The sequence below is a fragment of the Ranitomeya imitator genome, chromosome 4, assembly GCF_032444005.1.
Source record: "Ranitomeya imitator isolate aRanImi1 chromosome 4, aRanImi1.pri, whole genome shotgun sequence".
Taxonomy (NCBI): Eukaryota; Metazoa; Chordata; class Amphibia; order Anura; family Dendrobatidae; genus Ranitomeya; species Ranitomeya imitator.
The window spans coordinates 637,682,732-637,697,399 of record NC_091285.1 but is presented as its reverse complement, the minus strand read 5'-3'; the positions used below and the strand labels follow the sequence as shown (position 1 = coordinate 637,697,399).

At 45.3% G+C, this 14,668-nt stretch overlaps 1 protein-coding gene across 2 annotated transcripts in view; it reads right to left on the bottom strand.

Moving 5' to 3' along the window:
• Window positions 1-685: 685 nt before the first annotated feature.
• The window catches only part of EPHX3 (epoxide hydrolase 3), a 40,882-nt gene continuing 26,899 nt past the window's right edge, over window positions 686-14,668 (bottom strand). Inside the window, exons 8-9 of one of the 2 annotated variants that reach the window (XM_069766838.1) lie at window positions 9,465-9,613; window positions 686-1,847 (exon numbers count right to left, since the gene is read on the bottom strand). In XM_069766838.1, the coding sequence (XP_069622939.1) occupies window positions 1,613-1,847; window positions 9,465-9,613 (384 nt within the window). In that variant the 3' untranslated portion in view covers window positions 686-1,612. The remainder of the gene's footprint in view (window positions 1,848-9,464; window positions 9,614-14,668) is intronic. The other variant, XM_069766839.1, reaches the window with a different exon arrangement.

The following is a 14,668-nucleotide window of genomic DNA, read 5'->3' as shown; positions in this document are numbered from 1 at the left end:
TTCTGACCCCACGGGGTGGGATTTTGCATGGAGCCCCAGATCGAGGGAGATTATCAGTGGTCTTGTATGTCTTCCATTTTCTAATTATTGCTCCCACTGTTGATTTCTTCACTCCAAGATGGTTGGCTATTGCAGATTCAGTCTTCCCAGCCTGGTGCAGGGCTACAATTTTGTTTCTGGTGTCCTTTGACAGCTCTTTGGTCTTCACCATAGTGGAGTTTAGAGTCAGACTGTTTGAGGGTGTGCACAGGTGTCTTTTTATACTGATAACAAGTTTAAACAGGTGCCATTACTACAGGTAATGAGTGGAGGAAAGAGGAGACTCTTAAAGAAGAAGTTACAGGTCTGTGAGAGCCAGAAATCTTGATTGTTTGTTTCTGACCAAATACTTATTTTCCACCATAATATGCAAAAAAAATGATAAAAAAACAGACAATGTGATTTTCTGGATTTTTTTTTCTCAGTTTGTCTCCCATAGTTGAGGTCTACCTATGATGTAAATTACAGACGCCTCTTATCTTTTTAAGTGGTGGAACTTGCACTATTGCTGACTGACTAAATACTTTTTTGCCCCACTGTATGTCATATGTCGTGAAGGGGTTGATAACCTATTTGATACTACCTTGGCTGCTAAGTGCGGGGATTTCTGAATGTGGCGCTCCTACTCAATACTGAATAAATCAAGAGGCTTTGAAAATTTAATTTACATTTTTTCATCATTTGCAGATCTATCCATCCTGTGATTTCCATAATTCCACCACTTTTCCTTCTTGGTGCTGCAATTTCAATGTTGAGGAGTGTATACATATATAGTACCGATTAAAAATTTGAATACACCTGTTCATACAACAGTTCTGGACAGCTAATGTTGAGATGTCTGTGCATCATTTATGAGGGCTGTTATTTGAGGATCAGTTTAAGGTTTCTGAGGTTGGTAACTTTGATGAACTTATCATCTGCAGCAGAGGTAATTCTTGATCTTCCTTACCTGTGGCAGTCCTCATGAGAGTCAATTTTAGCTTAACAATTAATGGTTTATATGGCTGCACTTAAGGATACCCTCAAGTTCCTAGCAATATTCCAGACTGACTGACCTTCATGTCTTAAAGTAATGATGGACTGTCGTTTCTCTTTACTTAGAGGAGTGTTTCTTGCCATATTCTGGCTTAGAACAGTTGTGAAATAAGACTCAGCAATAGAACATTGCCTCTGCAAAACAGACTTCAAGGTCACTTTCTGAAGGCCGATGATTCCTCAAATTAACTCTTGACAATGCATACCTTCTCACTGGAAGACTTTCTGGGTGACTACATGATGAAGCTGCTTGAGAAAATGCCAAGGGGTGTAACGCTGTCATCAGGGTAAAGGGGGGCTAATTTGCAGAATCTAAGGTTTAACACATACTTTCTTTACTCCTTGTTTCCATATTTGTTCCTTTGTGGTTTTGCTGCCTTGAATCTACACATTCAAATAAGAGCAAAGAAAGCCATGGCATGAACAGGTGTGTCCAAGCTTTTGAGAGTGTGTAGGTCAGTGTCTTATATAAACACATTTTTGCTGATTTTAACTACAAGCTCCGACATACAAACTAATGTATGTACACGTCATACAGTCAGTGTGTGGACGCGGGCATCTCACGGCTCAGGAAGTCCCACATGACCCTGTTCACCTCCTCGGGCTGATCCTGTTGTAGCCAATGACTTGCATTGTGTATAATCTCCGCCTGGAAAGGGGCATGGACGTACTGCTGCATTTCTGGGACCATTGCAGCCTCCAAGAATGTGTCCTTCTCCCCCCATAGCAGCAGTGTGGGTACAAGAACATCTTGGGCTTTCACCGGGAAGAACCTACAGAGACAAAAGTACTACTAAGAAAAGTACACAGGGTGGACAGATCACTGCACCAAATATATCAATAAAATACAAAGTGGAAGAACTTGCACAATTGGTTGCTGACTAAATTCTTTTTTTCCCCACTGAAACCCTGCCAACACCACTGAAAGCTTTCTGTGTACACTGTTTATTGACAGAAAGCTACCAATCATTGGTGAGGGGTAGGGTTACACACATTTGTTGACTAGGAGACACAAGACACCTTGTCCTGTAGTGATAATCTCCTGCTAATAAAACACTGATTTTATTGAAACAAACACACAGGCCAGTAAGTGATATATCGCTGGAATCAGGGTTTCTGCTCCTATATCATGCTGCTCTCATATTACATAGCAAAAATCTGCTTACAGATTCCCTTTAACCTCTTTACCCTCCAAGCCAGTTTTCACCTTCGTGACCAGGCCAAATTTTACAATTCTGACCACTGTCCCTTTATGAGGCAATAACCCTGGAACGCTTCAACCGATCCCACTGATTCCGAGAATGTTTTTTTGTGACATATTGTACTTCATGACAGTGGTAAAATTGGGTCCGTATGACTTGCGTTTATTTGTAAAAAAAAATTGGAAATTTGGTAAAAATTTGGAAAATTTCACAATTTTCAAACTTTCCATTTCTATGCCCTTAAACCAGAGTTATATCACAAAAAATAGTTAATAAATAACATTTCCCACAGGTAACATACATAGTAACATAGTTAGCAAGGCCGAAAAAAGACATTTGTCCATCCAGTTCAGCCTATATTCTGTCAGAATAAATCCCACGTCTACTTTACATCAGTACAATTTTGGAAACAACAGTGGTTTTTTTTGTTAGGAAGTTAGAGGGGTTAAATGTTGACCAGCAATTCCTAATTTTTCCAACAAAATTTACAAAACCATTTCTCTTTTTTTAGGGACCACATCACATTTGAAGTGACTTTGAGGGGTCTATATGACACCGTTCCAAAAACTGCATCCCACAAGTGCAGTTTTTATTTTCAGAAAGGTAACCGGAGAAAATGGACACCAAAAAGTGTTGTGCAATTTTACCTGAGTACAAGGATACACCATATGTTGGAGAAAACTACTGTTTGGGCGCATGGAAGGGCTCGGAAGGGAAGGAGTGACGTTTTGGAATGCATACTTTGATGGAATGGTCTGCAGGGGTCAAGTCGCGTTTGGAAAACCCCTGATGAACCTAAACAGTGGAAACCCCCCACATGTGACCTTATATTGGAATTGATCTAGTGTTTCCTGGTATGTGAATGTTATAATATGGTGGCATACGTGAGTTGTGTAGAGTGCATCAGGTTGTCATACGTACGTTGTGTAAGTCAGAAATGAATTTAGTAGTCCATACATGTGTGGTACAGTCTGAAGCAATCTTTTATACACAGGCTATGTTTATCGGAGCAGGTGTCGCATTAATAAATGGTATCATTGAGTCTCCCCCCCCTCCTGTAACATACCCGGCACCTCTTTTGCAACCTTCTATTTTTGGGCTTTGAGGGTTTTTCCTGGTACGATACAAGCACTTAGTTCTGGAAGTACTAGGGCCCGCTCCTTCCGGACTGCCAAATATTAGGGCCTTGATCACTATTTCCTGGAACTGAAGGCACGTAATGGTCTGGCCTGCGCATCGTGACAGCAGGAAAGTGTTATACAGTATATTGCCATCTGTACGATGTGCACCGCCAGCTTCTTGTACCACACCTTTGCCTTTCTCATGGCTGAAGGACTTGATCAGAGAGATCAACTCCCCCCATGTTCTTGCTGTACCCCAGTACACAGTGTGGATTATGGACCAGTGTAGGAGGAACCCTGTACAGCGGTAGGGGTGCTGCTATCACCACGTATTGTAGTCAAGAAAGTCATCCATCTTGTACTTGACCACCAGCATGTTGTTGCTACATTGGGCTCTGCTGTCACCCTTTTTCAGCAGTTGCCCAACTAGCGTCATAGGGAGGCCTCTCTGATTTTTGCAGACACAGTACCGCAGGCTGTAGCAGAGAGGGTCTTGAAGAGGGGGATGCTGGTATACTAGTTATCTACGTAGAGGTGATGACCTTGATCCAACAGTGGGTGCACCAAATCCAACACAACTTCCCACTCACTCCCAGTACAGGGTACCTACCATTCAGGGGATTGAATTCAGGTGTGGCTGTACCCTGAAGAATTCTAGCACAGTTTGTAGAGCTTAATTCCATACTTGGCCCTCTTACTGGGCAGGTATTGCTGGAATTTGAGCCTCCCCTTGAAATGGATTAGGGACTCAACCATGCAAATGTCCCTTTGGGAAGTGTACACCTCAGCAAACTTGCTGCTGAAGTGCTCAATGACTGGCTGAATTTTGAAAAGTCGGTCAAAGTTGGGGTAATCTCGGACCAGACACTGTGCATTATCACTGTAATGGAAACATTTTTGAATTGCCTCAAATTGTTTCCGGGTCATGACCATTCAGAACAGCGGAGTGTTATACAAAACACTCCAATATTGCCGAAGTTCTGGTTTCATCGTTAACCCCATGTCAAGGAGAAGGCTCAAAAACATCATAATTTCTACTGCATCTACAGGGATCCAGTTAGAAAATGATGAAGGTCCATTTTATCCAAAAAAATGTAGGACAGATAGATTTGTCTGGGCCACCATGAGGTTTACAAAATTCTCAGAGAAAAAGACTTTAAAAAAGTCGACTTCTGCAACGCCGGTTGCGCCACAAAATCAGGAATCAGTGGCTCAATCTTCACAGGGTGAGGTCCATACGGTGTCAGTAACTGTGGGCACTGGTTCATTTTCTGTCCTAGGGTTTCTATGTGGTGGAAGAAGAGGATGAAAAATAAAGAAATGTGGGATCCTCTACCTCACTATCAGTGTCGGAGGCAAGAAAAGCAAATGCCTCCCCCGTTGAATACCAGGATTGGGATTGAGCAAGACATTTTTTCACGTTTGCGGTGTTTGTGTGTGTAGCAAATTGTATTCAGGTGTGTGTGTGTGTTAAACTTTTTTTTATTTAGAAGGAAAAAAAATAAGAGAAGAATCTAGAAAGAAAAATATAAAAAGAAAAGAAAAAAAATATATAAATTTGGTAAAATAAAAACAAACTTACTATAGCTCCCGCAACTATTTGACACTAACCCTGACTATATTCAGCAAAATAAAAATATTATAGTAGACGCCAATTACTTCAGCATATTTTTCCTATCCCTAATCTAATCCTATCAACTAATCTAAAAAAAAATTTTTTTTATTTTTTTTTCACATGGAAAAAAAAAACAACAACTGGAGGTTGATCAGTGATGTACGTCACCGACCAGCACTCGACGGCTATATGACATGCGCGTATGTGGTGCAAAAAGGGGATTACCATATATACTCAAGTGTAAGCCGAGAATTTCAGCCCATTTTTTTAGGCTGAAGTTGCCTCTCTCGGCTTATACTCAAGTCATTCCCAGGCGTTGGCAGGGGAGGGGGAGCGGCAGCTGTCTAATCATACTCTCCTTCTCCTGGCGCGGTCCCTACAGGTCCCTGTTTCTCCAGGCGCCGGCAGCTTCTTCCAGCGTTGAGCGGTCACATGGTACCGCTCATTACAGTAATGAATATGGACCCGACTCCACTCCCATAGGGGTGGAGCCGCATATTCATTACTGTAAGAGTTTACCAAACACAGGCAAACAAAAAACACAGGTGTTCACAACATCAACCCCTGTGTCCGTTAGGAGATATCACCACCATAACGGTCCCGTACACACAATTATATAAACCTACAGAAAAAGTACTGAAACAGACCTCAAGATATGAACAAAAATATCAAATTTTATTGAGACATATATTTAAAAGAGACCACCATTGATGGTGCACAAAAACCAGTCATAAAAGACACCATAGACCTGAGGTATGTATCATACATAATTTTTAAAGCCTCCTATATAGTCTACACCGATCGTGCCATAGTCTGTGGCGCCAATAAGGTCTGCCCTAACAGTACCCGCCGATAGTGAGACAAAGAAGATGGCATAATAAAACAAAACAAAACAGTACCTCCCGTACCTCCCTTACGCTCTATGGTAGGCGGACACATGACGTCTAGTATACGTATGTTGATTGGGTGGGATCCACTATTTAATTGGTCGGGTATCTGATGTTGCCACTCCCCCGGAAGAAGGCGGACGCAGCCGAAACGCGCGTAGGGGACGTGGCACCATTAGACCTGAGGTAAGGGAGGTACTGTTTTGTTTTGTTTTATTATGCCATCTTCTTTGTCTCACTATCGGCGGGTACTGTTAGGGCAGACCTTATTGGCGCCACAGACTATGGCACGATCGGTGTAGACTATATAGGAGGCTTTAAAAATTATGTATGATACATACCTCAGGTCTATGGTGTCTTTTATGACTGGTTTTTGTGCACCATCAATGGTGGTCTCTTTTAAATATATGTCTCAATAAAATTTGATATTTTTGTTCATATCTTGAGGTCTGTTTCAGTACTTTTTCTGTAGGTTTATATTACTGTAAGAGGTACCATGTGACCGCTCAACACAGGAAGAAGCTGCCGGCGCCCGGAGAACCAGGGACGTGCAGGGACTGCGCCAGGAGCAGGTGAGTATAACGGGGGCGTTGCGCGATATTCACCTGTCCGCGTTTCACCACCGGGCTCCGTCTTCCGCGTCATCTGCAGTGACGCTCAGGTCAGAGGGCGCGATGACGCGATTAGTGTGCGCGCCGCCCTCTGCCTGAACAGTCAGTGCAGAGGACGCGAAAGACACAGCGGCGCCCAGCGGTGGAACGCGGACAGGTGAATATTGCAAGTTCCAGGGGCCTGCTCAGGAGGTGAGTATGTGATTTTTTTTTTTTTTATCGCAGCAGCCGGCTATGGAGCATCTTATGGGGCCATAATCAGCATTTGTGGAGCATTATATGGGGCAAATGTGTCTATGGATCATCTTAATGCACCATAATCAGCATTTGTGGAGCATTATATGGGGCAAATGTCTGTATGGAGCATCTTATGGGGCCATAATCAGAATTTGTACAGCATTATATGGGGCAAATGTGTCTATGGAGCATCTTATGGAGCCATAATCAACATTTGTGCAGCATTGTATGTGGCAAATGTGTCTATGGAGCATCTCCATTTACACCTTTGGCCTGGGACAGCTCATAGAATCTCACGGCTTTCAGTATCATCTCTATGCTGATGACACACAGATCTACATCTCTGGACCAGATATTACCACCCTACTAACCAGAATCCCTCAATGTCTGTCTGCTATTTCATCCTTCTTCTCCACTAGATTTCTAAAACTTAACATGGACAAAACAGAATTCATCATCTTTCCCCCATCTCACACAACCTCCCCAACGAACCTATCCATTACAGTAAACGGCTGCCCTCTCTCCCCAGTCCCACAAGCCCGCTGTCTTGGGGTAATCCTTGACACTGATCTCTCTTTTAAACCACATATCCAAACCCTTTCCACTTCCGGCCGCCTCCAACTCAAAAATATTTCACGGATCCGCACATTCCTAAACCAAGAATCTGCAAAGACCCTAGTCCATGCCCTCATCATCTCCCGCCTTGACTACTGTAACCTCCTGCTCTGTGGCCTCCCCTCTAACACTCTTGCACCCCTCCAATCTATTCTAAACTCTGCTGCCCGACTAATCCACCTGTCCCCCCGCTATTCCCCGGCCTCTCCCCTCTGTCAATCCCTGCACTGGCTCCCCATCACCCAGAGACTCCAGTACAAAAGCCTAACCATGACATACAAAGCCATGCACAACCTGTCTCCTCCATACATCTGCGACCTCGTCTCCCGGTACTCTCCTGCACGCAACCTCTGATCCTCACAAGATCTCCTTCTCTACTCCCCTATTATCTCCTCTTCCCACAATCGCATACAAGATTTCTCTCGTGCATCCCCCCTACTCTGGAATTCTCTACCACAACATATCAGACTCTCGCCTACCTGAAGACCCACCTCTTCCGACAAGCCTACAACCTGCAGTAACCACCGATCGACCAAACCGCTGCACGGCCAGCTCTACCCTACCTACTGTATCCTCACCCATCCCTTGTAGATTGTGAGCCCTCGCGGGCAGGGTCCTCTCTCCTCCTGTACCAGTTGTGACTTGTATTGTTCAAGATTATTGTACTTGTTTTATTATGTACACCCCTCCTCACATGTAAAGCGCCATGGAATAAATGGCGCTATAATAATAAATAATAATAATAATCTCATGGGGTCATAATCAGCATTTGTGCAGCATTGTATGGGGCAAATGTCTGTATGGAGCATCTTATGGGGCCATAATCAGTATTTGTGCAGAATTATATGGGGCATATTTTAATATGGAGCATCTTATGGGGCCCATCATGAACTGTATGGAGCATTATATGGGGCTCCCGATTCAATATGGATATTCAAAAACACTTAACCTACTGATGTCTCAATTAATTTTACTTTTATTGCTATCTATTTTTATTTTTGACATTTACTGGTAGCTGCTGCATTTTCCAGCCTAGGTTTATACTCGAGTCATTAAGTTTTCCCAGTTTTTTGTGGCAAAATTAGGGGTCTCGGCTTATACTCAGGTAGGCTTATACTCGAGCATATACGGTTAAAAAAAAGTCCTTGCCAAAAGCGGGCATGGGTGCCAATTTGTGATGTTTATCTGACCAGCGGCTCAACGCACCAACAAAAAAAAGCCACTGAGGTGGTATAAAGGGGGGAAAAAATTATAGACAGGGAAAAAAAGTTCTGGAAAACAGCGAGCACGGGTGTCGATCAATGATCTTCGTGCAAAGAGGGGGTGGGAATAGACAGGGACAAAAAAGTCCTTGAAAACAGAGAGGCAGGACGCCGATCAGTGATTTGAATTAGAGCTCAGCGGCTGCAGGACGCTTGTACAAAAAGAAGCCAAAAATTTATCAATTATGTACTGATTAGTGCTCAACGGCAGGAGGGGTGGGTGGAGGGTTTCGGTTAGGGAGAGGTGCAGAAGAGGGAAAAGCGTGTGAGGGGGATTGGGGTGGATTTAGGAAAGATCAGGGATCATAAACGGATCAGAGAAGAATCAGAAAAGTTTTCCTACTTTAACAGCAGCATCATCATCAGAAGTTATGGCACAGGTTTGAAAAAAGTCTGTGGCACCACAAGGCCCAGTACAGCGAGATCATAGACTGGACATCAGTGTTTCAGGCAACTTCATTGCCTGAAACACTGAAAACTGTGATTGTCTGTTCAGAATTGAACAGCCCATCACAGCAATCGTAGTTGTGGGGGGTAGCACCACCCACCCGGATGTTGACGCCTGGTGCCCTACTGCAAGATTCAGCAGGCACCTTAATGCGATCATCACAACTGTGGTCTTGGTGCAGCATTAAATATATGACGTATCCATACGTCCAAGGTAGCCAAGTAGTAGGTAGGTCAACCTGGACGTACAGATACGTCTAAGGTCGTGAAGGGGTAAAAAGAGCTATAGCGTTCACATGGAGCCTAAAACCCATGTGCAGAGGGCAGGCCTACTGAATTCAGGAAGAAGTAATTTCATCATTTAATTAAAGTTACAATCCTTGTTATTCTCACCCAAACAAGTTCCGGTAGTAGTTTAGAGCAGGAGTTAAGGCTCCTTTTTGGGATGGGTAGTATATGAAGGCCTCTATCTCTTCATTGCTTAGCCTCCGGTCTTTATTCTGGATCCCCATACTGGCATCTACCAGAGGTTTTCGGATGTACTGTGGAAGGAAGAACAAGTTACAGTGGAAGATAAAATAGGGATTTTTGTGTACTCACCGTAAAATCCTTTTCTCCGAGCCATTCATTGGGGGACACAGACCGTGAGTGTATGCTGCTGCCATTAGGAGGCTGACACTAAGTGATACAAAGAAAGTTAGCTCCTCCCCTGCAGTATACACCCTCCTGCTGGCTCTCAGCTAACCAGTTCGGTGCAAAAGCAGTAGGAGATCAATAACAACAAATGAGCGTATAGCATGTCTAATTAAATATGACAGTATAGCATGTTAAATTATAAAAACAAGCACAAGCTAATAACAGGGTGGGAGCTGCGTCCCCAATGAATGGCTCGGAGACAAGGATTTTCCGGTGAGTACACAAAAATCCATATTTTTCCTTCGCCTCATTGGGGACACAGACCGTGGGACGTCCCAAAGCAGTCCCTGGGTGGGAACAACATCAAGTCAGGCCCTGTGTAACCGCTACTTACAAGTGCGCCACCGCGGCCTGCAGAGTTCGCCTGCCCAGACTCACGTCAGCAGAAGTCTGGGAAATATAGTGCTTCAAGGGTGCATGCGGACTGGATGAACCCGCAAAGTTGACAGACGTGCTTTGCTGATGCCTGGTGTCTGGAACCCAAGTAAAATCTCGATCGACAGAGTGGAGTGAACATAGACTGACGTCTAACACGTAAGGACTTCTTGATGGTGGAAAGAATCCACCAGGCTAACATGGCTGAAGAAAGGGCTAAGCCCTTCCTGTAACCGTCAGGAAGCCCAAATGCAGTGTCCCTTCGCCGTCCTCGACACGTACCTACTCAGGGCACTCACATTGTCCAGGGTATGGGGAACCCCTTTCGTTTTGTGGACTGGTGCCAAAGAGATGAGGGAAGAACGATGCCCTCGTAACCGTACGATACCGCCTTGGAAACAAGGGACGGGGACAGCCTGAGGACAACCTTGCCTTGGTGGTAATAAGGAAAAAAGTCTGAAGGAACAGAGCGGCCAGCTCCGAAGACTCTTCTGGATGGCGTGATCGCAGAGAAAAGAGGGGGGACCTGGCAGGATAGTAAAGTCTATCCCGATCACAAGGAGTCTACTGTAAGGCCCCCCGGACTATTAAAGTCCCAAAGTGTAAGGATAAGCGATAGAGAGGAACCACAGGTGAAAAACTCTCTGCGAGAAAGTCCCTACTTGCAGTTTTGTTGCAATAAGATGGAAAAATACTAGTTCCGCAAACAAAAAACCTAACACCTGACTTGGTCAGTGCGGATGTCCCAGGATCACTTGGGCCTTCCTGCTTCCTAAAGACTCTCAGAATTAGCAGAAGAGGCGTGATAGAGCTGGTATGACGGAAGAACCAGAGCATGCCCTGCGATGGCTTTTGAATCTCGAGGCTCAACCGTGAACTGGAGTACATTGTAACATAGTAACATAGTAACATAGTTAGTAAGGCCGAAAAAAGACATTTGTCCATCCAGTTCAGCCTATATTCCATCATAATAAATCCCCAGATCTACGTCCTTCTACAGAACCTAATAATTGTATGATACAATATTGTTCTGCTCCAGGAAGACATCCAGGCCTCTCTTGAACCCCTCGACTGAGTTCGCCATCACCACCTCCTCAGGCAAGCAATTCCAGATTCTCACTGCCCTAACAGTAAAGAATCCTCTTCTATGTTGGTGGAAAAACCTTCTCTCCTCCAGACGCAAAGAATGCCCCCTTGTGCCCGTCACCTTCCTTGGTATAAACAGATCCTCAGCGAGATATTTGTATTGTCCCCTTATATACTTATACATGGTTATTAGATCGCCCCTCAGTCGTCTTTTTTCTAGACTAAATAATCCTAATTTTGCTAATCTATCTGGGTATTGTAGTTCTCCCATCCCCTTTATTAATTTTGTTGCCCTCCTTTGTACTCTCTCTAGTTCCATTATATCCTTCCTGAGCACCGGTGCCCAAAACTGGACACAGTACTCCATGTGCGGTCTAACTAGGGATTTGTACAGAGGCAGTATAATGCTCTCATCATGTGTATCCAGACCTCTTTTAATGCACCCCATGATCCTGATCATTGGCGTTCACTCTGGATGCCATCCGATCTACATCTGGAGTGCTCCAGTGAAGGCAGATCTGATGGAAGACTTCCGGATGAAGTTCTCACTCACTTGAGGCGAGACCCTGGCGGATGAGGAAAAAACTGCCGCCCAGAGTTCCATCCCTGGGGTGAGTGCTGCAGAGATCACCGAATGGTAGATCTCGGTCCATCAGACAGTGCGAGGCACGTAGGTCAAGGTGCCTGACTGCAGGTACCTGTTAGATGATAGACGTATGGCACAGCCATGACAAAATCCGATTGAATAAGGTTGGGGAGACCAGTCTGCCAGAAGGCATTGGACCAGCTGTAGGAGCAGTGGTACCGTTGGGATCCCCAGAAAACTGATTGGGAGACTGGATTCCCGAGATAACCAGAGGCCTTGAGCAGTATGGTAACGCTCCATAGTCACTAGTAACCATTAAACCGGGCGAAAGGATCTCTCCCGGACGAGAAAGACGCTCAGAGACTACTCTCTGGGGACCTGTTTAACCTGCAGAAAACAAGCAGAGTGAAGAGAACGGCCTCCGTTGCCACCATTTTTTTTTTTTTATAGAACCCTCGTAGCAAATTGGTTGGAAAGAGGGCAGGTACGGATTGGGGCTAAAATTCAGCCCTGTCTTGAGAACCCGATTCTTTTAACGACTTTACAGACAAGGCAGCCCATGACCAGAAAGGCCCTTCTGGCCTTCGCCAGAGTTGCCAAATGGCCAGTCTTGTCTGCAGTGAGGGGGCTCCCTGTTGAAGAGCCACGGCCTTGTTTCAAGGGAGGGATAGCAACTCTCTGGAGGTGTCCAGGATCATCCTTAAAAAGGATATCTGCTGGGCTGGAAATGAGGAAGAACTATCTAAGTCTATCTGCCAGCCCAGGTGAGGAAAGGTATCGTAAGGTATATATAGATGGACTCAGCGCAGATCTGGAAGAACGGCTGGAAAGTCAACCAGGTAGGGCAGGACGGCCATGCAAGAGAGACATGACAGCCGCCATAATAATGGCGAACACACTGGGAGTGGATGCAAGACCGAAGGGCAAGGCCGTAACTTGAAAATGCTGTTTGCGAAAGGAAAGGAATTTTTGGAAAGAGGAAATTAGTAATGTGAGGGTGAGCATCCCCAATGTCGATGGATGCCAGAAAACTCCACCCTTTTCCCATTGAAGTGATGGCTGAGTGGAGGAACTCCATCTGAAGAAGGAGGACCTTGTGAAGCTTTTTAGAAGTTTGATGTCCAGGATAGGTCTTACTTTTCGGTCCCCTTTTTTAGGGACCAAGATCCCCCAGATCTAGACTGTCCTTGACAACCCTTACGCTGCTGGTTGGGTCTATAGGATCCCTGCGATCCTTTGTTCCTGCTTGGGGAATGCCCCCAGCTTCTCAAGGAATAAGCGACCACTCTGTAAGGGAGTGATGTCATTTTTTTTTTTAAACGCGGAGTATGCTTCCGTTCTCTGAGCCATGAAGCGCTTCTGAATAAAATGGCATTCGCTGCAGACAGCGCCACGTAACTGGCCACATTTAGAGAGGTGAACCACAAAGTTTCCCGCCCTAGAGATTTAGTTTGCCAGCTTTACTGTCTCCGGAAAAAAGGTTACTGTTCTGGGTCAAACAAATATAGACCAACACTGTAAACATCTGTAACAAACGCTACATAGACCAAACACCTTGTGGTGAGGTCTATAGCACATTTACATAGGAGACTCCTATGTGTTGCGGACACTACTCCATTTTTTGTTATTGTTCTGAATCAAAGAAGCTAGGGTCTCCGGCCAGGAGACCATTGCGCTGGCAACCCATGCGGTGGCTAAGGAAAGGTAGAGCGCTGAAATCGAGGCCGCAAGACGGAACGAGTCAGATTGTCTAACAGTCCGTGGTATTTTTTTTTTTTTAAAGGTGATCCATCGGGCAAGGGATACTGGCAGGTATACAACAGGAGTTAAGCTGCCAGGTGGCTTAGTGCGCGGCTGCAACCAGCAAGTGAGGAAAAAAACATCTCTTGAGTCGCTGCCATCTTTGAACGGTGCAGAGATAAAAGGATGAACCCTCGATCAACTATCCTCATAGTGGGGATGCAGAGGGGGACTGCTCGGACGTCAAAAAGGAGGGCATCTGTACATCCACAGAGGTCAAGTCCCCGGGTGGACCGGGTTGGCATTAGGCCCGGCAGTAGAAGAGTGTACATGGAGGTGACACTCCATGTGCTCGTATGATGATGGTGTGAGGAGATCGGTGTCCTTTGAAGGACCCGTCGCCTTTAAAAAAATCAGACCAGGCAAGACATCTCATGTCGCAGAGTTTGCATATTGCTGATACCGCGCTTGAAGATGGTTCAGCTTCTAGAGCAAGCCCATTTGCAAATGCTCATGGTGGGACTGGAACCATGGACTCCCATGCTGCAAAAAAAACACCAGCGTTTTCCACTGTGCTGCCATGGTGCTCGCCAGTGAATCGATTATCCGGACGCTCACTGTCCAGGAAAATGGCAATGCACTACTAAGGGTTTAGCTTCCGTTTTGAGGGACCCTGTGTGATCTACAGCAGAACCGTAGTCCTTGTCAATCTACAGAGATTGGTTGATGGCCTAAATAGGCAAATCCATCTTGTTCTGAAGCTCTGGCGAGTCCAGATCCAAGGCAACATCTGATTCATATGCGGAGTCTTGTTCCGTTTCTAGAATACATGTGGCCCCTGCTAGCCTAAGGCTCCCATGTAGGCGAGGATCCATGTTTATTGGTCTTGCAAGCACTTCAAACCACAGAGGGTTCAATCTCGTGGTCAGAGAAGCCATGGATTGCGCCAGTGGCAAAGCACCTTGAGGGCAACTAGGTACTCTGGGAAGAGCTGGGATTGGCGGCGGAGGGCTCCTGAGCTCATTTGAATTCATCATCTTTCCCCCATCTCACGCGAACCCCCCCCCCCCCAAAGAACCTATCCATTACAGTAAATGGCTGCCCACTCTCCCCA